This window comes from Numenius arquata, chromosome 8, assembly GCF_964106895.1.
Source record: "Numenius arquata chromosome 8, bNumArq3.hap1.1, whole genome shotgun sequence".
Lineage (NCBI taxonomy): Eukaryota > Metazoa > Chordata > Aves > Charadriiformes > Scolopacidae > Numenius > Numenius arquata.
In genome coordinates, this window is record NC_133583.1 from 13,083,830 (window position 1) to 13,109,274 (window position 25,445).

The window sequence follows — 25,445 nt, forward strand, 5'->3', positions numbered from 1 at the left end:
GAAAATGATACTTATGTAGTTATTTTTCTTAGTGGTTTAATCCTCCAAGAAGTGTTAACAGAAATCTGAAGGGGAAGTTGACTTTGAAAACTGAACTTGATGTCATAGTTTTGCTGGGAGGGAGGCAGGGATGGGCTTTATGGGGCACTAATAGCTGTGTATAAGTTCATTTTCACGAAATCCAAAAAAGCTTAAATAGCAAAACACACTATAAAATTGTGCTTTTGAGAGAGGGGAGGAAAAAAAAAAGGGGGGGGGGGGACAAAAAGGATTTTTTTCTCTTTGCTTTGCTGCAGTGTTTGTATTGAGTTTGGCAGCAACTTTATTGCCAGTGCAGTTTTGCTAACCAAGCTAAATGTGCAGCACCAAATCTTTCTAAGGCAGAAAATCGAACTGTTCCTGCTGCTAAGTATGTGTCTCCTCTATGGCACGCAGAGTTAGTTTGACATTGGTGCGTTCTAAGCTCATTGGGAGATGCTTGAAATCAGTAAAACTGCAAGCTTGTTCAATCAATCATCCGCTTGCCTTCCTTTTGCTGTATGACTGTCATGACTTTTCACCCAGGCATGGTGCTGCTTTTATCTCTTTTTTCAGGTCCTGAAGTCTCAGGCTTACCTGCCATCAAGAGACCCCTCGGGACACTTCCTTATGGCAGTCGACCACTGTTTCTCTATCAAGGGTCAAGGCACAGTGATGACAGGGACTATTCTTTCTGGCTCTGTTAGCCTTGGTGACAATGTGGAGATTCCTGCCCTGAAGGTGAGTCTCTCATTTTCACTCCCCCCCTCCCCAGTTTTCCATACAGAAAGACACACTCAACAAAGAAGAGAGTGTTCTCTTCCAATCTGAAATTATTCAGTTATTTTCAATGTCTGTCTTTTTTTGCACTCTACTATAAGTCAGCCTGTAGTAGGAAGAGACATAAGAGATTTCTAAATAAGGCACCTAGTAAAGTTGCCTGCTCAATTTTAGTTGAATGAAGAGGAGACTGACCTAGATTAGCGTGTTAGACTTTCAAATTCAGAAAAGCAAGGCGGGCATATTTCCAAGATGGGGTGTCCCCGAGGACTGAATAAGGCTTGAGTTGAGGTTACTTTCATTTAAGTGGTGCTGCAGTGAGAAGGCTTGCAAAAGAACCTGAGTTAGATAGGCTTCCTGAGATGTCTGGAACTGAAGGAAATGACAAGAGGAGAGCATTGAAATGCTTGATGCACATTCTCTTTACTTGCTGGGGCTTTAATTGTTATCAGCATGTTCTGGGAGAACTGTGGGGATGCAGGAGGTGGCTTGCTGTGGTTGGGTGCTTTAGAGAGTCTGTAGAAAGTCAAGAGGCCTTTGAATGGCCTCTGAACTGCTTAACTGATGTTACTATTATTTTTTTCCCTTAAAATATATTCATCATTTAAAAGAAAACTAGGTGACTTTATGGTTGGAACAGGGGAAGCCTATTTCATAGATGCTGATCTGGACTGCTTGGACTTTCCTTTTTTATTAATTGCCCAAAATGAGTCAAGACTTGAGGAGTGTTCTGTAGCTGCCACCTGAGTTGGAGACCCAGCCGGTTACATTCTGAGAGTGGGCAGCTTTTGGCTGAACAAGCCTGGATGGGACCCTTTTGGTGCTGTCAGTGTTATCCTCAAGGTGTGTTACTATAAGGACCTCATTCTTTCATTGAGTGAACATGCTGCTTTCTCATTTTTGCCTGTACTTTGTGGGCAAGTGAAGGACTAAGTGAGACATTCTGATTTCACCTGAAATATTTTACTCATAGCCGTGACAATTAATTTTTGGTCAGCCTCCTTTGTGATACCTGTGGCCATCTAGTTTATACCATATTGTCCTTTGCGTAAAAGTGATTTCCATTCTATGTACCCCATCGTGTTTGCTTTCCCAGTGGAGTTCCTCGCTGCCCATATTCTCATTTGCAGCACACAGCCCATCCTGGGAGCCACGCTTGTAATTCCTGTAGGGAATATGCTTGTAATTACCTGCAGGGAATGTGTTTCCTTCCACCTCTCCTGCTGCCCCCTTCCCAGTGTTTTTTCCCTTTTCTGTTGCATCCTTCCTGCTGCCCTGTGCTTGCTTGCACAAGAAGGGGTCCAAGGAGGGACAAATCATTAGGAATGCAAGGCTGATGACTTCAGAGCGATGGCTCCTGCCCAAGAGGGGCCTTGCATATCTAGTTAGCTGCTTTCCTTTAGGAATAGCACTGGCCAAACTTCCTGTCACTGTGCTCTGGGAGATGGGGGTGAGACAGAGCAGAGCAATTATTTTTTGCAAAGAAAGAATGCATAACTAGATCGTATCTGGAAATGACTGTTCAGCTCTTCATGTATAGACCAAGAATGTTTTGGAGAAATATGTTTAGGAATGTCTGCTCTTTGAGAATCAATATAAAGGGGAAAATGACAAAAATAGATCAAATATGTTGCATATTGCAAATGGGTGTTTAAAAGGACAGTAGGGAAGGCTTTAAGTGGGACTTTAAAAGATGCTTTCTTCCGGAGTGATTGGGGGAGCAGTGGTGTGAAAGGCAGGTTTAGCACATAAACAGGTAACTCACAAACAGAAGCCAGATCGCTTGGCTTTTATGGCATTAACAAATTCCCTCAGAGTTTTAGTTTCAGTTGCTGTTAATGAATTAACATGATTGTTAATCCTTCCACTGCCTTGTGTGAAATAGAAGATGTGTCCAAACCTCTGAGTGGTAATAGCGGTGGGCAAAAGTTTTGCATTTTGTTTTTTGCTACTAGCAGCTTGTGACTATTCCAGTTCATATTGTACAGGTATGGAAACCAAGGCGCAGTAAAAGGAAGCAACTTTTGTAAGCTTGAGTTGTGTGTTGTACTTACCCCTGCTAGCATCATGCAGAGTTGGGTTTAGGATACCTATAAAAGGTCAAACCTTTCTCAGGCCTACAAGGTAACGGAGGAAGCACATTTCACAACACATTGTGGTTTATGACTCTCTCTGACCTTTTTTTGCCCTGACCCTATGGTAACTGAGATTGACAGCTGGTGCCCACTGGGCATTTAGGGACATTACAAACCAGCTGCTTTTTAAATTTGAGGAACCCTCTCACCAAATGAAGTGGCATCACCTCCCAGTTCTACTAATGGACTTCGACATCTTTGACCGCTTGAACCTGCACAAAGGAGGGACACGGCAATTAAAAATAAACAGTGACATTCTCGAACGCCCATGCTTGCTCTGATTGAGGCTGAGAGCACCAGCAGTGCATGGATTCCTTTATGCTGTTGCCTATGTAAATTACCATCTGGGGTTGATTATCCATATAGCAAAAAGAAAAATTATATATATGTGTTTGGGAAAAAGCTTTGACACAGCAAACAGTTCACTATCCAATTGAGTTAGTACTATTTGCTCACTAGCAGTTGAAATCTACCTTGAAGAGCATGAACCTAGGATTTCTGCAGCAAAAATGTAGTGTTGGCAGAATTCTGAATGTCCTTTTAAGATTATTTCAGTGGTCTTTCAGGCTCTATAGTCTTCCAGTTTATAAACTGGAACAACTCGTGACATTTTTATTTCTGTTTTATGAAAGTTCCTAGACCTTGAAAGTAAGGATTTTTTCAACATAGATTCATTCGATTTTACTGACAAGTTTGGCAATAATCACTTCAAAATATTGATCTAAGTATATTTTATTCAGTGAATTTAGTTGAAGTAAGCATGACTGTCAAATTCTAGTGCTGCTGTGTCTTTTTGTAGCGTGCTTTAATTGAAAACGGAAACTGTTTTCAGTGGGGGAGAGTTATCTTTGCCTTCCATATCCAGGTGAAAAAAATCATAGAAGCTCAAGAACAGCAGCAAGGCTGGAGCAAAACAAATGAGAACTAGGACTTTTGTTGTTCATTGAGACATCATTGGTTGTCTCAAAACAAAGCAAAAAAAATCCATGTGTGATAAGTAATGCAAAATGTTGTATGGTATGTGGTCTTCCTTCTGCCCAGTGTTAGTGATTCTAGCCTTGGATTGCACAGTTGCAGGCACATTAGAAATACTGGAAGACTGAGTAAAACAGATGATAATATGTTAACATTCCTTTAAAGATGGTTTGCGGCACAGAAAATGTTCCAGGTTGGTTAATAAGAATCTCTCTCTCTGTCTTAAGAGTTGTGGAAGATCATAGGAGAGGTCAAGTCTGAACTGAGTGAGGAGGCAGAGATAGATGTACACAGTTAATGGATATAAATCTGGTCATCCTGAAAGTGCTGACTCAGCGTTGCCTTACCCGTGATCAAGCACTGCAGGTATAAAGCAGCCACAAAGCATGTATGTGGCAGCCAAGTACAAAGACCACTGTTGGGTTTTTTTCAGGACTTGTAAGAAGTAGAAACTTTTCTTCTTGTGTTATGTTCAAGTTCCTGTTTGTTCTCTTTAGTGTAGTTACTGGCAAATGTTAGAGCAAGCTGGTGCAAGCTGAAAGGCTGGTGGATGTTCATAGCTTCATTGGAGCATATCTAAAAGTACTGTATGCTGCCATTTTGTACTGCCTTTTGTCAGAAGTTCATGAGCACCTCGAAGATTCCCTTGCGTTATCGGGAAACAGCTACGTTGATGTTGATCTGTAGGGAATTGTGTGGGGATTTTTGCTTTGTGCTGAAGCTGAATAATGTATCTGGTGTAATATAGTACCGAGTTATTTCTTATGTAATAAATTATGTGGACACCCAATCGTTGGACTGACCTTGGGAGCTGCCTCTTTTAGACATTGTCAGATTTTTGATCTGCGAGGTGTGGTTGAGTTGCTTTCATGAAAGGGGAAGAGGAATGTTTATATGGGGTCCAACCTTCACCATCCCCGAGGTTTGCAGTAGACAATTGCCGTTATTAATGTTTAGCATTTCAATCTCAAAAGTTGCAAGTATGTTTATGAAATGCTTCTCTTGTAGTTGGAGAGTAGTCATCCAGGTGTTTCAGTACTCTGATATACTTTCAAGAGGTCACCTGAGATATCAAATATGAAAATTGTGAGAAACTCGCTTCTTTTTATTGAGTCTCCTAATAAACGAGTGCCAGTTTAAAGCAGTAGTGAACCCTGTCTTGGCAAGGGCCCATTTGCTGTTAAGTTATATTGACTTTATGAACTTTTAACATGTATCATTTTTTCTAAGCGTGATACTGAGAAGCTTCATGGCTTGATATAACTTCACCATATGAAAACAGATATTTCATTTTTTTTAAAGTTTCTTTGTTGGCTAGATAACCTTGGTGTATTTTCTGGCAAACATTCTTTAGTTTTTATGGCTCATCCAACAGAAGAATTCTCCAGTGTCTGAAAGAATAACCCAAATAGTATTTGTAACACTATTTCCTTCAAACCACTGTAGCTTTTCAAGTCATAACAGGTGTATCTGCTCTTGCCCATGTGAGTGCTTTAGCTGATCTGATGTCCCGAGACCTCTGATTAGTGAGCTTTAGTGTACAACTGTAGTTAAGAACTAATTTAAGTGTGTTTAAGGCCTTTTTGCGGCATCATAGAGTTGCATGGTTAAGTCTTGTCAGAGAACAATTAAATCTTGGAAAGCAAAGTTAGATCAAACCCCACTGAATTGGATCATGAAGACACTTGTATATGGACTTGCATGGTGAAAACGTAAATATGTTTTTACCGCCTTCATTTTGCATTCTTTGGTCTTCATTACTATAACCCTTCCAAATTTCAGGATATCTTGGCTGGTTTTTGCACTGCAAATAGATAGAACCCTTGCTAAATTTTGAGAGTACATCTGAATGCTGTTTCTACATCTGTTTGTTTTTTTTTTAAAATGCTGCTTGGATTTTTCTTGCCTAATACGGAGAGAAACATCCTTTAAAATGCTATGGTTCATCTGCTGTGGAAGAAGTCTAGCTTGCCTTGAACATTTTCTTTTCACTGAAATGCTGTGAAGAAGAGCAGTTCATAAAATTGGGTTGGGGGGGTCACAGTCAATTAAATGTAACCGATAAAATCGTGAAAAGGCAATAATACATATTAAAATATTTGGGTGATAGAACACAAGAATCTGAAATCCTAAATCAATAAATTAAACATGTACACATAATGTTATACAAGCAGTTTAATTCAGTACAAGTATTAAACTGTTTCTTTAATTGTCTGCCACTTCTAAAGCACGGGTTGTGTTTTTTGGAGATTTTCTCCTTTCCTAGAAAACATCCGTGTGAATCCTGCTGGTTTTGCATCTGCTGTGGCATTTACTTAAAAGCAAAACATGCAGGATTTGGCTTACGCTGGAAAGTACTCCGCTTTCAACATTTAGGATATTATCAGTTGTTTTGGAAGAATTAAACTCCTCAGCACAGTTCTTTGTGGTTAAGTAAAGGATTAAAGACCTGATCCAGTGCCTGTGGAATGAAATTTAGATCTGGCAATAAAAACTTCTCAAATCTTTTTGGCTTGATCTCTTGAGAGAATAAGAGTAGCAGATGCTGAGCTCTTTCTAAAGATCAGTTCCTTCATTTTCAGTGTATGGTTTTGTAACTTTTTACTGTGTGGGTGCTTTTTTGTTTTATTTTTAATTTCTTTTTTTAGTTCAGGCTTTAAAAAAAACAAAAACAAAAGACCACACCATCAAAAAAAAAAAACCAACACCAAAACAAAACCAAACCACAAGACCCCACAGAATAGAATCCATTTTAATTTTTTATTTTAAACAAAGAAAAATTCTAGTTAACTTTAGATTTAAAAGGGCTCAGGAAGAGGTCTGTGTGTTGCTATTCTTTCACAACCTGTTACTGAAGTACAGTCACCCCGTTCACATCACTTGCAATTTTTTATTACGTATCATGGAGGTACAGTAAAAATAGGGAGCAAGATAAAGGACTTTGTGTGTTCAGGGATGTTTTATTCAGGACCAGGGATAAGACATAATAGAAAAGGAGCTGGATATATATCATGGGGTTTTCAAATTTTTTCTACTTGGTCAGAGCAGAAGGGAAGGAAGCCAGGGGAGAGCAGCCAACCTGCGCAGTGCTAATCCAAACCATACACTGTATTTCTGGAGCTTGTGTTTCTAATGTGATCTCTGTAGGCAGAAAAGTGGCCCCGGCACTGCTGGCCAATTAACTCTTCAAATACTAAAATTTCTCTCCAGCTTTTCTTAGGGGTCTAGATGTACCCTGTGCTCCCTGCCAGCTAGAGATAGTTGGGATGCAGAATGCCTTCTAACGGATTAGAAAAATTACCCAAAATATACAAGTTTCTTCCTGCAGTGGATCTGAAATGGAAGAGATTCGCGTGTAATTTCTGTATCGCTTCTATCCACTTAAACCGTCTTTAAGTGACTGTTTGGGATTCAGGCTGCACATGGAAATGCAGCGTTGCTGCAAACAGTGCTGTTCTCCAAGGTACACTTCACCTTCTGCAGTATTTCTGTGATACTGATTGTGCGTTCAGGGCTCTCTGCGATGCTGACTGGTTGTGGTTAATGCATGAGATAATTTGAAGTGTGTATTTTGTGCTATTGCCACACAGATAATTTTCCTTTAATAGTTAGTGCAGTTTTTATTGCTTGAGAACTGGTATGCTGTCCAATGGGATCAAAATGAAAAAGAAATGTAGGATCATCTTGACTCTGATGAAAATGTGTGAGCTGAATGTCATGTTTTTATTTGATACAATGACTGGTTTTCTTAGATGAATCAAATTACGTTCTTTCTGTCCAGATTTCAGTAAATAATTTGTCTCATGACATGAGAACTGCTAAAGCTGGAGAAAGTTGTTACAGAAATACAAGGTGGGAAAGAAACTCAGCTGAAGAAGAGGAAACCAATGGACTAAGAGGAAAACTATTCAGGTAGAGTTGTTCTGAGGTTGGTGTTGGCACTGGAGTGTAATAGCTTCACTCGTGACTGCATGCACTCTCCCACAAATGTGGGCATTCTCCCCACTAGTGTGTGCCACACCAGCATGCTCTCCTGACTAGTGTAGATGCTGGCAGGTGCGACTTCCATGTGTTAGTCTATGATGCTCAGTGTTCTGTAGCTCTTTGGGAATTATCAATGTAATGGGTTGGTGGATCTGATGGAAAAGCTCAGTATCTCAGTACAAGAGTGCCACAATGGGTTAAATGGAATATGGTTTTGTATGTCATATTAGTGAGCAATTTGGCTTCAGTATGGCAGCATAGTTAAACAAATACGTAGGTTTGTGACTGCAAAGCAAAGTTGAAAAGAAAAACAAACATCTAATAATCTATTGACCCCTGATATTTACATTTCTCTGTTGCTTTAACTTCTCTCATCTGCTCATTCTACTTTTTCTCCTACCTATTTCCATCTTTCTCCATCTTTAGCATCTTTTCCAGTCTCAAAGTTTGCTCTTCAAAGTGACTTATCTTTTCCACTTACACCATAGATTGAAGAAACAGTTTCTCCCTCCTTTTTCTCAGCTGCTGTTGCAATTTTTGAGTAACAGTGCAGTTGTGTATGCTTCCTTCTCCTCAAATACATCTTGGCTTGAAACCTCTGGTGCTTGAAAGAAGCATCAGTCAGGGTCAGGTGAGAAACCTTGGGATGGTATTTTTGAACTTGTTTCCATAAACTGAAGCTATAGTGTGTCTGATGAGAGAAAGGACAAGATGTGATAAAGGTTGAGTTGTGTTATCCTCTCAAGGGCAGTTTTTGAAGATGATTAAGCAGGTTCTGATGCCTCCTCTAGGGGATGTGCCAGCTATTGTTTTCCTAGGGCTAAATGTCTTGCATTTTGAGTTTGAAAAGGAGTCCTGGAGCCATCTAAAGTGGATACTCTACGCAATGGTTCTTTAAGCTGCGTACAGGAGGAAAAAGCTTTTAAGATGACTTGAGCCGTGATGGGGATGCAACTGGACAAACCCATGCATGTTATCCTGGGACTTGGTAATGTATTTCCTGTTGAACAGTTGCTGCTCCAGTGATCAAGTGTTCTGTTCTTGGGTTTGTGTACCCTGGGGTTCAAGATTAGTTTGAAACTTAAGTTAATGGACATTGCTATAGTAATCACAAACTTTTGTCCAAATGCCTTTTTGTTTAAACTTTATGGTAACTTTTTAAAGCAAAGGATGGCTGGTTTGTGCTTGCATAACTTGTTTGCTTTAGCATTGCTGCTGCCAGGTCATTAACCTTATTTTTATTTCTTTTAATTTATCAGGTAGAATTGTTCTCAATCGAATTCAATTGAAAACAGACCCACATGCACGTACGCATACTGTTTGAGCAAGAGTCTTAGTGGAACGCTTGAATAGTAATTGGAAAGGTAGCCTCCTGTATGGTAAACACAGCTTTCACATTGCATTCCTGCTGTGAGTGTAACGTTAGTATGAGCAGGCTTAGTTGGGGCCGTGAGTAACTATCATGTTTTAAATATTTAAGTTCAAGTGCTGGAGGCTTTGGCAAAATTTCAGTAACCAGAATGAAGGAAGGGAATGTCACTTTTTGTTCTTCCTTGGTCATCCATATACAGTACAATTCCTCATTTGATCAGGCTTTTAAGAAGCAGAACAATTCAGCAAGCACTGCATTAACTAAACCATGGTCTGTATATGATAAAGTTCTGCTCAGATCTGGGCACTGGCATAAAAAGGATCTGAATATTGAAAACATTATTTAACCAAGACTGAAGATAAACTTCTAAATTTGGCCAAAAGACAGAAGAAAATGGACTAGTGCGCGAGTGCCCAGGAATCTATAATTAGTCTATTAGCAGAGTACTTTCTTGAAGTATTACTACAATACCATAGGGAGTCCTCTGGATTTCATGCCTTGTACTGTGTGTTCCTGAGATGACCCCATTTATAAAACTCTTAATTTTCATCTTTGTTACTACTATGAAAACTGTGTGAAAATTGACTTTGCTCTTTTAAATGTTTGTTCAGCTCATCACCTGAATCTGTTGTCATGTGCCTGTGACAATAAATAACACGTATTGATGAAACTGTTAGATACATCTCTTCACTAGAGTATTCCCATAACTTTATATTATAATAGCCAGTGCAGTTTGAAATGAAAGAAAAAGTCATTCTAGAGAGAGCCAATATTTACAGTATCAGATGGAATAATATAATTGTGTAAGCTGCCCAGATAGCACTGTGATGAACATGATACGAATGCCTAGATACAGATTTTCATTTGTAACTGTCTGAAATGAAAACTACAAACTCCCAGGCTCTTCATGGTTGTAAAGATTAGCTTGAAAGCATATGCCATAAAGTACAGTTGGCTTCTCTTTCTTTCTCCTCTAATGAATAAATAATCAAGAATAAACATTTCACACTTTAGAAATCACAATGAGAAGGTCAAAGAGCCTCTTTCGAGTCAGTTTAGCTAGTACATCTTTAAATATTTAAATTGTAGACTTAAAAACTATCAAGCCATTGTGAAAGTGAGATTTAGTAGTTGACCTGTCTTCTGTCTTGGCAGCCTGGTTTTTAAGATATGTTCTATATAATAGGGTGTGTAATAGATTCTGCAAAGGATAGCAGAGATGGCTTTACTCCTTGTTCAGCTGAGGTGGAAGAAATCAGCCACGAGAACAGATAAACTCATTAGAAGCAGTGACCCTGTTATATATATAGGCATCAGGTTTTTTTCTTCAACAGAAAAAAGTCTGACTGAAGTTTTTTGTGTGGCTTCAGAACCTTTTGGAATTTTTTCTATTCTTTCTCAGTATTCAGCTAACAACTTTGGTTTTGTTTTCTTCATTTTGGTTATGAAGTTGCAGTTCCTTTTTCTTAATATTATATTCATTACATAATGAATTTCAATAGACTTCTATGCTAACCATCCCTAGAAGAGGTTGTTGCCTGATGTGCAACACCTGGTACATAGGGCTGCAACAAGTTAAATAGTGGCTTAGGGAAAAAAATCTGTGCTATTATAAATCAGTTCAGATTTGAAATATGGGTGTTATTTATGTGGCATTTTCTTTGCCTAGCTGAAGACATTGATCCTCCTCATGGAGATTAGTTGACAATAATTTGAAGTCTTCAGGGAGTGAGAACATGCAGGTATACCACAAACACTCAAAGCAAAACCACAGAAAAGAAGGATGGTAAGGGGAAACTTGAAAATATGTATTTTTAGTAAAAGACTGAAAGAAGTGCCAATAACACTAAAATGTTTGGCCTTGAGTCAACATAAGGCAACACCAGTTAGTTTAGTCTAAATGCAAAGAAGCATACAAATATTTGTAAAAATAAAACACAAAATCCCACCCTGGACTATTTTGCATTGAGTTTTAAGAGAGAATTGGAGTCATGTGGTGATTGAATAATATTTTGTGCAACGTGTATTTCTATTTCAAATGTTCCTCTTATGTTGCTGATGTGATGTTCTTATTTGGAGAGAAACAGTTGTTTGTACAAAATGTAGTCAGTAGCAAGGACCCTCAAATTAATGCTTTATTCCAATCTTGTCAAAGGCCACATGATTGTTTGGGCTTTAGAGGAGGTAATTAAGTATCTTCACTTGATGGTAGATCTTTTAATTTCTTGTGGGTGGAGGAAGTTCTCCAATGTGCTGACAGAGTGGGGTTTTAACTTGCTCTGAGCCTCGCATTAGGCTTAATGTGAGCCTGAGATGCTATGTGAGATTGAAGTTCAACATAACTTATTCTGATGTGTTAATATTTGTCAGGCATGCAGTTCCCTAAATAGTGGGGAAAATCGGAGAAATCAGCAAGTGGTAGAAATCGTGATGTGCCTGCTTTTCCTTCTTGCAGCAAGTGTTAACGGATCAGTCAAAAGTTCTAAGTTACATTCATATTCAAAGACTTTTTTGTAGTACAGAAAGTTCAAAATTTTTTCAAGTCTTTCCTTTTACTTGTGTCCTTGCTTTTGTTTTCCTCTTCACTTTTACTGCCCACACATCCTATCTGTTCAGGTTGTTGAACTGCTATTTTTAAATCCGCTTTCTAGATGTACGATATGTGCAGACAGCACGTAAGTGGTTGTCTCCTCTGAGATCACGGGCTCTATCCCTGCTTTTGGAAAGGCTCTTAAAGATTTTAAAATCTATGGGGGGAGGGTAGGAAATGTTTGCAAACTTCAGGTTTACTTTTGGGAACAGAGGTAATAAGATTAAAAAGACTATATTTAGGAAAGACAATTGTGGCTTCAGCAGCCTCTGCCTCTTTAAAACATGTATTTTTGGACTGATTTGGTGGATTACCAGAAACATTTGAGGATTTTTTTTTTTTTAAGGGATATTTTTGGCAGGAAGCTAAGTAGTATTTTTAAAATATGACACTAATTTTCTAGAAAAACACACAAATGTGAAGGTAAGGGTTCTATTCACTTTTTAAAAATTATTTTCAGGGGTTTGGGGGCTTTTTTGTGTTTTGTTTTTTGTGTTTTTGTTTTATGTTTTGTTTTTTTTTTTTTTTTTTTTACACAAGTGTCCTGTTTTGTTTTTTATTAGAAACAGCAAAAGCATGATAAACTATCTTTGTTTTGTTTTTTGGTTGTTTGTGTTTTTTTTTTTTTTTTAAATAAGGGTGATTCTAATTCTTGTCTATGGGGGTTGTATGAAGCTAATTAATATTAGCAAGATGTTTTAAAGATTCATATGTGGGAAGAGAGATGGGCAAAGCAATTTTTGAATCAGACTTAAATGGGGAGGAAGAAAGAACAGTTAACATTAAGGCATAGTTCTGTGGTTATGGTGTGACTCACAAGAAAGACTTGGGCCATCTGACATGTACATTACAAACAGTTGTAAAAACATACCATTAGATATCCACAATGTGTAGTGGGCTGGCTTAACGTTGCTCTGAATCCATAATGTTAAAGTTATCCGGCACAGGGAGTGTAACTCCACAAATCAAACCTTGTACGATTGCTTTTTGTTTTACGTTACGTTGTTGTCCCTGACAGACAAGGTTCTTTCTGACCAGCTCAGCAGTGAAGTTTTAATCCTGCCTTTCGTTTGTTCAGTGTCATCCAGCAATGCTGACACCAGGGCTTTTTCTCGAGTCAGGATTTAGACAGACTTCAACAGAGGGAATACATTGATGTGATTAAAAATTTTATAATTATGCGTGCATGCTCATTTTCCATTGATATGGAAAATCAAATTGCAGGAGTTTAGATTTATGCTTAAATGTGATTATATTTTTAAGTTTCCCTTAATATCTCTCTAAATCTCAAACTGTGGGGTGATAATTATCCCTGACGTGAACCTTTGCGTAAGTATAGTTTTGAACCTGTTGGATCTATACCTGTATCTGAGCATGACCATATAGAAACAAGTCCTGTATCTTCCTAATGTTTCATATACTGTTAAAACTTACTGGGAATCTTTGTTCAGAATTTGAATTCATGTATTTTGTTTTCGGTTTTTGTGATGGATTCTTTAGCTTCAGTCTCAGCTCTGAAAGAGACATCCTAAACATTTAAGAGCTTTAGAAGAACCATTTTGGAAACTACAGTATCTGTGGTATGTGCTGTATGTAAAGAGGGTTTTTTATATTTTCATTTCAGAAAAGCTTGGTATTTTTCTACAAAGCTCTGAAGATGAGCTTTTCTCACACCTTTGTGATAAAGCGTGAGCTTTAGGGTCTGGTTCATATTCTGTTTAATCTTAGCTTTAGCACAGTTAAGACTTCATTCGGTGTTTAAATCCCCTTGCAAAAATAATTGATTCCATCTATTGTTTTTTACCTGTGTTTTTGCAAGTCAAATATTAAAAATTTAGTAGGTTGATAAAGCAGCTATGAATGGCATGTTAAAAAAAAAAATATCTTCCCCATACGCAGCAATTGTAACAAGTGGGGTTTGGTTTGAGAGACTGAGCGCGTCTCCTGCGCTGACAGGAAGGGGAAAGTACTTTTCAGAGTTCACAGAGATGGCACAGCAAGTCTTGAAAGCTGAATGTGTTGGGTTTTCTGTGTGTGTGTGTGTGTGTGTGTTAGATTTTTCTAGTACAGGTACTCAAAGTTAGAGTCATAAAGGAAAAATGATTGTCAGAGATGCTAATTATCCCAGTTACCACTCAAATAATTTGCAACCACGAGAGCTCAGTGTGCATGTAAATCAGGCTGCTTTTATTTAATGATGGATTTAGTTGCTCAACTGTAAAAAATGGCCAATGAAGTACTGTTAACTGTTTTTTACTTTGGGGGTCTAAGACTTTCTCCTGCAATATTTAAAGAGTATTTGAGATGCATTTCTCATATGCAATTTTTTTGTGTGGAACTTCTATCTAATTCGAGTTTGTAGCACTCCGATAATGATCAGAATTCTGTAATAATGAAAAATAAATCAGAGCTGCAACAGGCGAATATTTGGGCTTTTGAACCTTCAGAGTGATTTTTTTATGGTGGTTTTTATTCATAAATGCAACAAGCTTTAGTTTCTGTGAAGCAAATGTCTCAGTGAAAATGGGAGAAGCCAAAACCTACACAGGCAGGTGTTGAGCAAATGTCTCCAACGAGCTCTCACGAGGGCTGTCTTATAGATCCTCAGTTCTTTTTATTAGTCTGCTCAGAATCTCACTTCTCAGATTTGGACTTAATTTCTGGGTGATTCTGTGACAGAAACACCCATATCTATGCCTGTTGCTTAAATCTCATTCCAGCCAGTCTTCCAAGTGAGATTTGTTTACTCCTTGTGCATCCCAGGCTCGCTCAGGTATCTTCTCCTCAGAGCTGGTATATTGTTTCTTCAAGATAATTTTAACTGACATAATTACAAGACCACACACTTGGGATATTTAGTTATACCTTTTGAACCACAGTTACAAAAATGTAGAGGACTGAAGTGTTCCAAAAACTTGAACGTTTTCAGTCTCATCAATTATTTTTAATATTAAAAGTCAGCAGATGGAGCCAAAGGCTTGCAGAAAAATTACTTGTGCTGAATGCATATTAAACCACAAAGCCCACTAAGTTTAACTAATAATATTTCTACTGAAATTTATAACAGCAAAGCTATTTATTTGCTGCTAAACCTCATACTAGCATCCCTTTTTCATTCCCTTGTCTCTGTGTAGATTGAGAGTTTACCCCTTCATATACCAGGGCATCTAACAAGACTAGAAAAGTGAAGTTTGAGTGGGAACCTGATTTATATCTGCGGGATCGTTTTTTGCAGCATTGGTCACCGCTTTATCAGAAAAAATGGTGTTATATTTTGTCAATATTTTTACTTCTCCTACGAGTACAGTAATTGGAATCCACTATTGAGGGTTAGACTGGAATTCATTACAACCTCATTTTCATTATTGCACAGTTGGTAAGGTACTGGGGTTTCATGTTTTTCTTTTGAAGCAACTAAAGTAAGTCTTCACCTTAGATAAAGTGTCAGACTTGATATTCTAATAGGTTAACCCTATGCTTTCATTAAATATTAACATCCTTTGGGGATTTTAAATAATATCTTTAGAAAAATAAGAAGGTGGAATGTTTTCCAAACACTTCCAAAAATTAATCCCACTTTAATAAAATAAGAAAAACAAAGGCAATAAGTGGTACCTACCTTTTGCAGGAAAAGGGAGAAAACACTGTCATAGTTATAAAATGATATCTAAGGAGGATGCAAAAAATGATGCTGCTGATTGAACAGAGAATATTCCAGTGGTACGGTATTGTTTTTCCTTTTAGTAAAGGCAGAAAAATGAAAATGTTAAGTGACTTAAAGCAGCCATTTTGTCTATTAAACTTAATTTTAAAAATTTTCTCCTCTAAATCTAATCTTCTGAAGGATTATGAAACGTACATATGTTTCATGTAGAGTAAGTGGTATATAAATGTATGCTTAAGTATTGCATGTATGTTTTTCTTCTGTTTTTACTGATTTTTGAAGCTAGGGCTCTTTAGTTTGGAGCAAGCATCTACTTAGAGTGACTTTGGAAACTTGGCTTATTGGCCAAGTTAAAAGCTTTCCTTATTTTTCTGTTTATCTTTGGCCTCATCTGTGTTTAAATTATCTTTCCCCCACTCCTCCTGTTGAAAGACAGTGATAAAACTTCAACCAGTTGTACCAGCTTGCTGACTTCATTTCTTCTAATCAATGTTGGCTGTAGTAGCAAGATTTTCTAACGCTGACATTTTTCTTTTGAATGATATCATCGGTTCTTAGTTTCAGATTCAGTCCTGACTTACTGTAGTTTTTTCTATTTAGACGTTTTTTTTCTTCCTAAATAAAGATACCCAGTCACTTCCAGTAAAATTATTTTTTCTTTTCAAGCCGTTTGACTTGTGCTAAAAAACTCATCAAATACAGGACCAGAGTGTGCATCCCGAATTGTGTCTTAGTCCAGTCTCCTAAAATTGCAAGTAACCAAATCTTGCAGTTTCACTGTGATGGGTATCTTCTATATTTATATTTACAGTAGAAGAATATTAATGCATCTTTTAGAATAAAGAGAACATAAACTTGTAACATAGGGAGACAGTGCTTTTTTGCTATATTTAAGAGACTCTAGGATATACAATCCAAGTTCAGCATTGATTTGCACTGAGATAAATGCTGATATCCTCTGCGTAACGTTGTCCTTAAAGATGAGGGCAAATGCTGTTTTGGTTTTTAAGAATGTTTTGGCTAATGAAGAACAGTCGGTAGATGTGTTGGCTGGTGTGGTGGGGTCTCCTTAGCAGAGCCACCCTACAAAGAGCAGCAGTAACTCCCTGGTGTTACAGTGGTGCGTTTTCAATTGCAAGCTGTTGCCTTTGTTTCCCTTTAAAATGCTCTTCTGGTATGAGGAATCTCTCCTAGATTTTAGTAAAGAGCAAACTTAACTGGGTGTTTTTTAATTTTGTACATTTTTTCAGGTATGTCTACCTCCATAGTGTGTGTGGGTTATCCTTGGGCATTTCTTAGTTATTTTAAATTGAGAAGGTGCATACAATTACAACATATGTAAGGTGTCAAGAGAGAAAGTCATGATGCAGTTTTGTGCTACGGAGGAAGTATGTAATCCCTTAGTATTTTGAGGGAATGGGAGCTGTGAGAGCTAGTGACTACAGTGAAAAATTTATAAATGAGGAAGCCTGGTCATGAAGAAGTACTTCTAAAAAATCTGATGGAACTTTTAAAAATACACTGGCCAAAAAAACCCCAAACCTGAATAATACAGTGAATAAGGACAAATTTTTGCATTGGTGGATAGGCTAGATAAGCTTCCTTTGGACTGGATCCAGTCATCTCAAAGAATTGCTTTTGGCCTGCACACTTTGGGTTACATGTAATTTCAACTTTAATTTAAAAAGAAAAGGTTCTAGCTTTCAAGACTCCGAGGGAGTGACAGTTGCAGTTTTCCAGTCCTGACTGCAGGCAGAGCAGAGACATGTGAAATCTTCTTCCAGACTTGGAATGTTAATTTTGAAGCCTAACTGTAGTACTTTGAAATGTTATTGGCCATTTTGGTGGAGGTCATCTGAGCGGGTGGGACTGGGCAGGCACAAGCCCTGAGGCCTGAAGGACAGCAAGTGGAGGATTCTGCAAGGAGAGAAATCTAGCAGAAGAAGAGGGTATGCAGGGATAGGAAAAAAAAAAAAAAAGAAGAGAGAAACAAAAGGCAAGAGAAGCTGGTTTTGGTGTGCCGCAATACTGTATAAAGTATCAAAGATTGTTCTTTACTATGTGAAATACCTTTACATGCCAGCATTAACAGTCCACTCTTTTGTAGGCTTCAGGTTGCCCTCCTTACTTCTACCAAGCTTCTGTCATTGATGATCTGATGTCAGGTATTTTTGCGTGATGCCTCTAGTGCTGTCTCGTCTGTTGCCCATGCATGTTGCAGCCTCAGTGAGCCTATTTTTAAGGTCCCTTCATGGAGCACATTTAGCTTCCTTTTAAAAGACCCATAATGGATTAAAATGATTTATAAATTGACAGCTGTTTTGCATCTCTTCATTCTGACTGATGACCATTTCCTTATCATTGATATATAAACTCCCAGAGTAGATCTTCCTCAGATAATTTGGAAAATATTCTGACAGGGTGAATCCTAAAACAAATCAATAAAAGCACCAACACAAGCAAAATTGCGTTTTGTTCATAGTTTATGCTGAATATTTTGGTAAATGTCATGTTAGCCAAGAGAATGCTGTTGAGCATCCACTGTGCCGCAGTGGTACTCGCACATCTCTGCACAATGGACTTGTTCCCGGAGTTGCAGTAGGTTTCCCATATTTCTGCTACAGGTGTCTGTGATACTGGAAAATGAGGCAGCTTATTTTAAATAAGAAATTAATTTGCACGGGTACTCAGAAATACTGAAGTACATTGGTGATAGTTGTAACTTCTTTGGATCTTGATGAAGGTTTAAAAAATCATGTCAGTAGGACTGCCGCTGTAAAAAAGGTGTGTGCATAAAATGTGGAAATATTTATTCACCTGATGACAGCTGAGATGTTTAGGCAAATAGAAAGCGTGTTTAGAAGATAATAGTCTGGAGGTCTATCATTTGAATACAGCTCCTGGTTGTCATTGTCAGAATATACTAGGTATGCTTGTAGTATGTATTAGGAGTTATTTATTTTATAATCAAGCCTAGGGTTTTTTGAAATTGGACAGCTCTTCCATAGCAAGTTAACAAATCCTTGAGAGGCAAAGGAGTCGTAACTCTACGTCTATTGTAAATGCTTGTTGTATGAGAGGTGAGGGACCCTTTTCATGAGTTAATCAAAAAGACCTATGCAAACAAGCAAGAGGATTTTTTTCCTCAGTCAGTCACTACAGTTACAGAGCTCGACATTGTTAGGGGAACCTTTGTGATCTCATAGGCTACTGCATACTCTTGTGTGCCAGACCCCTCTTAATAAAAATGTGGGGCACTGGATACACAAATTCATAGCAGCTGTCACAGCTGGGCTGTGGTGAAGTTTGGTCAAGACCCTTTGAACTTTTTATTTCACACTAATCCCATTTAGTGTGATCAATATATGGACCTCCAGCTCCTAGGTCTGTTAATTAGGTGTCAAGTGTTGGGTTGGCCGGTGTCAGGCTGTAAAATACAAACACAGAAGAGACTATCAGTAGGGAAGTGAAGTGTTTATTGTCTGAATGTATATGAGCCATCGGTTTTGAAAAGTTGCCTTCCTAGTCCGAGATGTCCTTAGGGATCTTGAGAGTCTTTTGTCTCTCTCAGTGAGGTAAATGTATAGTGAAATAAGCATTTTACCAAAAATACTGGTGTGGTTGGGAGCTGCAAAATAATGTAAAAGATCCAATTCTACCAAGATTTTGATGTTGGAGTAGCTCTTTGCTTACCTTCCCCCCAGCATTTCCCCCTGTTAATAAAAAAGCTTAATAATTGCTCTGGTAACTATTTGCATTGGGTTCTTTAAGATGGGAGTCCTTTCTTGTTTTGTGTATGTACATCTAAAATGAAGCTTCTCCTAAGATTTTACCAATACTTATTTTAACTTGTGCTTTGTAGCATTCAGGGAATAGACAGGATAACTTAGATCTTCATTTCCCCATCTCAAAGAATCTCAGGAGCTTTTTGAACTCCCCCATCTTTAGTTCTCTATCATTCAGGGAAGGGTAAATATGTAGAATGATATTTCAGCTTTCATACATTTTTGGGTTCCTTTATTTCAGTCTTCCAGTGACAGAATGGACTGGGGAGTTGCAAGTAGTTTGTTTCATCTCCTTTGAAGAAAACCTTAAATTTATAATCCCAGATCAGACCTTTCCTATAACTCACGCAACTCATCCTGTTAACTGTTTTAATATATGGCACCGCTATTTCATTAAACAACATCCAGGAATAATTAGTTCAGCAACGATGCCTCGGAACAAAAGCCCTTGATTTCGTTTAGCTTTATAAGTTGGTCTCTTTTGATCTGCAAGAACACATCTGGGGCCTTTAAGAAAGCAGAAAGAAAAATATTAAATGTTTAGTAAGGCCGTTGGTGAAGGTTTCAAAGCACAGTAACCCTTTGGTACCAGGATGTAGCTCAGAGGCAAAAAAGAGTGTGAATTTCTTACTTCATTAGATATGGCACCTCTGTATGGTAAATGCTGTTTTTCCTAGCTGATGTCCACTTCTTTTTTGCTTTATTTCCAGTTTCAGAAGATGCAGTCTCTTCATTCTTTCCTCCATTTTTCTTCCCTTCTGCCCCCTTTCTTCCCCCAGCTGCATGTGAATGGATTAATTGAAACAGGCCATTTGTTTTTTACCGTGTATCTGTGCATTAGAATTGGCGTTTGCTGTATCAAACTTTGCACCATGCTGCTTTATTTCTTTTATAGTTTAGTATTAGTTGCCAAGGTGGTAGGGATAAATCCGTTTGTTCTTTACTCTAGACTCAACTGCTGAGATTTGGGAAAATATACGGTGCAGAGGATATAAATTCACTCGCATAATCTTAATAGCTATTACTGACTTGTATCAAAATTTGCTACCAAAAAAATCCTACCTCAAGGAAAAAATCTATAAAGATTTTGTATACCAACTGTTTTTTATTTCATAAAAGGGATTATTATGAAAAAATACTTGTCTGGTAGTAATTCATTCCTTTTTCTTCTCATAGCAGAGGTAGCCTTTGTTTTGATTGTAATTAGTAGAAGGAATTCACCATATCATTTGATTTGTACTGATGTGCATACTTGTGTTTGCTTGTTTGCTGCATGGCACTAAAATGCTGTTGTGTTTATATTCTGAGTATTTCCTAGAAAATGTACCAATCATCACGATTAATATTAACGTTTGCCACAGCTAATGAAGCCTACCAGATCTCTTGGTAATTATTCATCACCTTTGTTTCATTTTGTATAAATCATGGCTTCTATTAACGAGCTTATTTTACAGAAGGGACAGGAGAATTTTGTTCACGAGAAAGAAATGAGCAAAAGAACTTTGTTCTTATTTTTCCCCTCAACCTGTCAAAATAGAATTGAAAAGAGCTGAAAATATTATTTTTCATTACAGGTTTTATTTTTAAATGCAGCTTTATGTTCTCTCTGTGTTTGTTTTCCTTAGTGAGCCTTTAACTCCAAGGTTATGACCCAATAATGACCTCCTCTTTCCACTCTCAATTGCTTTTGACCTACTCCATTAAGTAAAAAGAAATAACCTAACAGAAGGGTAACCAGATCACTGCTACCACACCAAGGAAACAGGCAGGCTTTGGGATGCTCTTCTTTAATCTCTCTATCCACAGAGCCTTCATTTTAATTTGCAAAATTGAACCCAGATCGAGAGCAGTAAAGCCTGAATACGGTAAATATTCATGCCTCAGTGATCTAGAGTGGCTCCATTACATTTCAGAGATTGGGAGAATTACCTTTTGGATTATGTATATTCATGGGCTGATTTTTATTTGAGATATAATATTACTCACATTGGGCTACATGTCGCACATTCTACCAAAACCAGCCTTCTCACAAAGATCCAAATGTTCCTTACACGTAAAAGTTTTACTTCTTTACCCTATAGTTTCCTCTCTTTTATGCTTTTCAAAGACTGGTAGTAAACAAATTTCTTTTAAAGAAGAAGGAAAAAAATCCCAGTAGAAGTTCTATAAAACCTTCAACCCTGTGTTTACTGTGATATGTTCTTTTGCATGAGACTTTGAAGTCTTCAGATAAAAGTATTATTATTGTTCTAAACCTAAATCTATTTGGAAAAAAGAATTCGGTTCATTCTGTTGGTAGAAGAAAATTCCAGACAGCCTTTATTTAACCTATCATTTTGCATTGGTTTTGACTTTCTTGGATTTTTTTTTTCTTTGAAAAATGTTTTATTGAAATATTTTTTATAAGTTGCAGAAATTTTAATTGGTATATAAATGTTAAGCTTATTCTATGTCATAGTATTGCTATGGGTATGACGTTTTCTGCCTGGATACTTGCTGGCTAAACTCATTGCCATTATATTATGCTTTTAAAAATGCATACTTTGTCATCTGTAGTGATAGATGGCACAAGCAGTACCACTTAATTGAAGGATACTTGACATCTTAAGATTCCTTTCTCGGTTGCAAAAAAAAAACCAAACATATGAGAGATTATAGTCATTTGGAGATGAAAGGATATATAGTACATCTCCGGCTTCTGCTTCCTTCCACATACCCTTGGAGTGTGGGGATCTTTTCCCTACCTGCAGCCCCAAGCGTTCAAGGTGTACGGCTGTTACGCTGTTTTGGCCAGAGGATTAAAAGGGGCTGCGGTTCTCCCCGGTGCATAGATTCGCCCAAATCTAGAAGAGACAGTGTAGAGAAAAAGTAAAAGTGCAGTGGGGCTTAGTGCTCTTGGTGTTCCCCTTGTGAATCCCAGGCAGAGGAGGAGGTGTAGAGGGTGGAAGCGGAAGAATGTATTAAGAACATGTAATTACTGGGAAATACTGCAAGGTCAAATAGTGCTTGACCAGCCTGATTGCCTTCTGTAGCAAAATACAGAGACAGGAGTCGTCATGACTTCAGTAAGGCTTGGGAAACATCTCTCGCAGCATTCTCATGTGGAAGCTGGCGAGGTGTGGGTTGGGATTAGGGGTTTTGGTGCGATCTGAAGATTGGCTGAGGCTGTTGCAAGTTTTGCTGTGAATGAGGAAAATTGCTATGAAATGATAAATATTCTGAGAAATCAGTCTTTTGTTTTCAAAGACTAGACATTGAGTTTTTCTTGAGAATTTGGATTGTGACAGATTAAGCAGCTGAGTTTCCTATCTGCAGTGAGGCATAATGCCACATTATACCACAAGGGTGATGAGATTACTGAATTTTACTAAATAAATGCTCCGGTAAGATAACATACATGCAATCCAGTGTGAATGTAATGGTTTATAGTAAATAACTAATTCAGGGCAATTCAGTCACGAGAAGAAAAGAAATAGAGGAAAGTTTTCTTATTCAGTGAGCTTTGTCCAGCCTGTGCATGGGATGGGTTCAATTCTGTTGAAAAAAATCGAGATTATATACTTAAAGGCTATAGTAGAACACATAGGCACAGATGGTCACTTAACTTTATGCGCAAAATCTTAACGTTTGCTAATTTTTGATTTGTGATTGTGTGCATGAATATAGCATACTTGTAATTTAAATTACAGTTACAGTATTAAAGCAGAGGAGCGTGAGAGTAGGGTCACTGACCTGATTCTTTATTGACTGAGTGCATAGCCATATTTTAGATGATGGGAAAGGAATTAAGCTAAAGGGATTTTAGTATCCCTCTTTATATTTCTTTATTCCAGTGTTGCAGTGCAGGCTCTTCAGGCTATGGTGTTATTTTCTCAGGAGGAGGAGTATAATGAATAAAATCCGATAGCACGTGTGGCATTACTTAAGCACCACAGTGTTCATATGGTGATGCCCTTATAAACTTCGCTGAAAAAATTAAGTTAAAGGAATCATTCTGTGTGAAATAGTTTTTCCTCAAGATGCTATATTCCTTTGCTACCTGGATGCAAAGTGAGGGCATGTACAAATAATCGATTCTAGAAATAATCAAGATCTTTCAGAAAATTGTTAATAAAGCCACGTGATCTTGGCGGCACCCTCAAACTTGGAATTGTTTCTGACTCTTTGAGGTTTCTGCTCTTTGTCCTTGCTGCCGTTGTGATGCTGAATCAGAAGAGATGACTTTCCACAACCTGAGCAGTGGGCAAAGTTTGCATCGTGTGATTGCTGTTTGACAGTGTGCTACTGACAGCTCCCGTTTCAGCTCCATTTTATGCTGTTCTGAAATCCTAGCTGAAGATTTGGAGCTAATGTTTCTCAATGTTCACTGAGATATGACATGAACCCCAAAGGCATCTCAGAATTAAGAAAATATTCCATATCTTAGCTTTTAAAATAAAAGGGTTTTTTATTTATGTGGATGGAGTAGGGCAGAGACCTTGACTCGTGATTTCTGAAAGCTGCTTGTTGCTCTTTTGTGCCTTCACAGCTTAGGTGTCTTTTTGACACTTTCAAACAGGAATGGTTTGCCTTCTTCACTAAACAGACAGCTGCTTACTCATCTATAGGACTCAGCTTTGCTTGGGAATGATCATTCCTCATAAAGCAAAGAATTCGTCATGCTTTGTGTTTAGATGAGAATTTATGAAAATATCTGCTTGCACATAAGAGCAGTCTTATGTCGGAATTAGAGCTTTGCTTAGTTTCAGTGTATGTGCTTAGACAACGGTTGGCTGAAACCTAAAAACTGTGATAGCCTTTCAGACAGGTGGGCTGCATTTTTTTGTGATAGTGTAGCTTGATATCCTGTGACCACCAAGCGGTGATACTGGAAGCAGGAAGATGAGGTGCCTTATTCTTTATTTGGATTTGTAGTAGAGCAATAGGGAGGAAGGCAGTCCTTGCTTTCAGAAGCAGCAGCTACAGGATGCCTTTTGGTCGTGCAGTTGGGTCTTAGTTCACTGCTCCTCCGCTGCTGTAAGCAGGCACTTCTACTGGATGATATTACGGTGGTGGTTCTTTAATTTGGCACTGTGCTGTGGTCCATGGTCAGTTTATACCTCTCAAGGGTTTTCTTGTTTGAGTGCTGGTACAGGCAGGCTTCCTCTCGATGCATTTCTAAACCTCAGGGTTAAAATGGTTCTTTCTTCATTTATCCATTCCTCTCCCTTCCTGGATGTAAATTTAAAGATGCAGCTCTTAGCAGCTGGGCTCCGAGATGTGATCTTTGTTTTAAACTGGTTGGAGTCCTCTGCAGTTGAAGTATGGTCTTTTTTGGTAATACATATATAATACTACTTTTATAAGTACTGCATTTATAATCAGTATTTTCTCTAATAGGTTATTAAGACTAATTATTTTAACTTTGCAGTTTCTCATCAGTATTACAGGGAAGCATGGTTCCTGTATCTTTTATATCAGGAAGATGCACTCACAGCATTGGGAGGCAGCAGGGTGGCTAGGCTCTTATCTGAAGAAGCTATGAGCAATGGCATATGGTTGATAACTTAATGGAAGTTGGATAAATAAAGGAAAAGAAGCTCTGACATATCAGGGGAAAAAGTCATTAGTGGACTTTTTCTGTATCCTGTTTTCTATTAGTCTGTACTAAACTGCTTTGAAAATCTTAGTGGGCTTTTCCTTTGGTCTTCAAATAACGGGTTCTCTTATATTGAATACATTTGTTTATCTCAAGGGCTGAACTGTTTGGGTGCTTTTGGTTTCTGTTTTGCATTTTTTTAATCTGCGTTTGAACACATAAACTTCTTATTTCTCACTCTTTTTATAGACCTTTACATAATGCTTTAGGAACATTAATGTGATTATACAAATAAAATTTAAAAAGTGAAGCAAATCCCTTTACAAATGATGTAAGATTTCAACACATGGCTCTTGATTTATATGATGAGATATAATCAATTCCCTTGTGCCACTATTAGAAAACAAAACGTGTGTGAATTTCTTAGTGAAGTTTGTAGGAAGTTTTATAATAGTATCCAAGTTTTCCGTGTTTACCTACATTGTTTGCATGCAATAAAGTCTGTCTCTTTAAAGTTGCACTCAATATTGTACACTTTCTTTTTGCATCTAAACGCCCAATTCA

At 37.9% G+C, this 25,445-nt stretch overlaps 1 protein-coding gene across 2 annotated transcripts in view; it reads left to right on the forward strand.

The window, feature by feature from the left end:
• The window catches only part of EEFSEC (eukaryotic elongation factor, selenocysteine-tRNA specific), a 126,962-nt gene that overhangs the window by 40,437 nt on the left and 61,080 nt on the right, over nucleotides 1–25,445 (forward strand). Inside the window, exon 4 of one of the 2 annotated variants that reach the window (XM_074152014.1) lies at nucleotides 595–759. The exons of the other annotated variant lie outside the window; for it this stretch is intronic. Within the exon in view, the coding sequence (XP_074008115.1) occupies nucleotides 595–759 (165 nt within the window). The remainder of the gene's footprint in view (nucleotides 1–594; nucleotides 760–25,445) is intronic. 2 annotated transcript variants of the gene reach the window in all.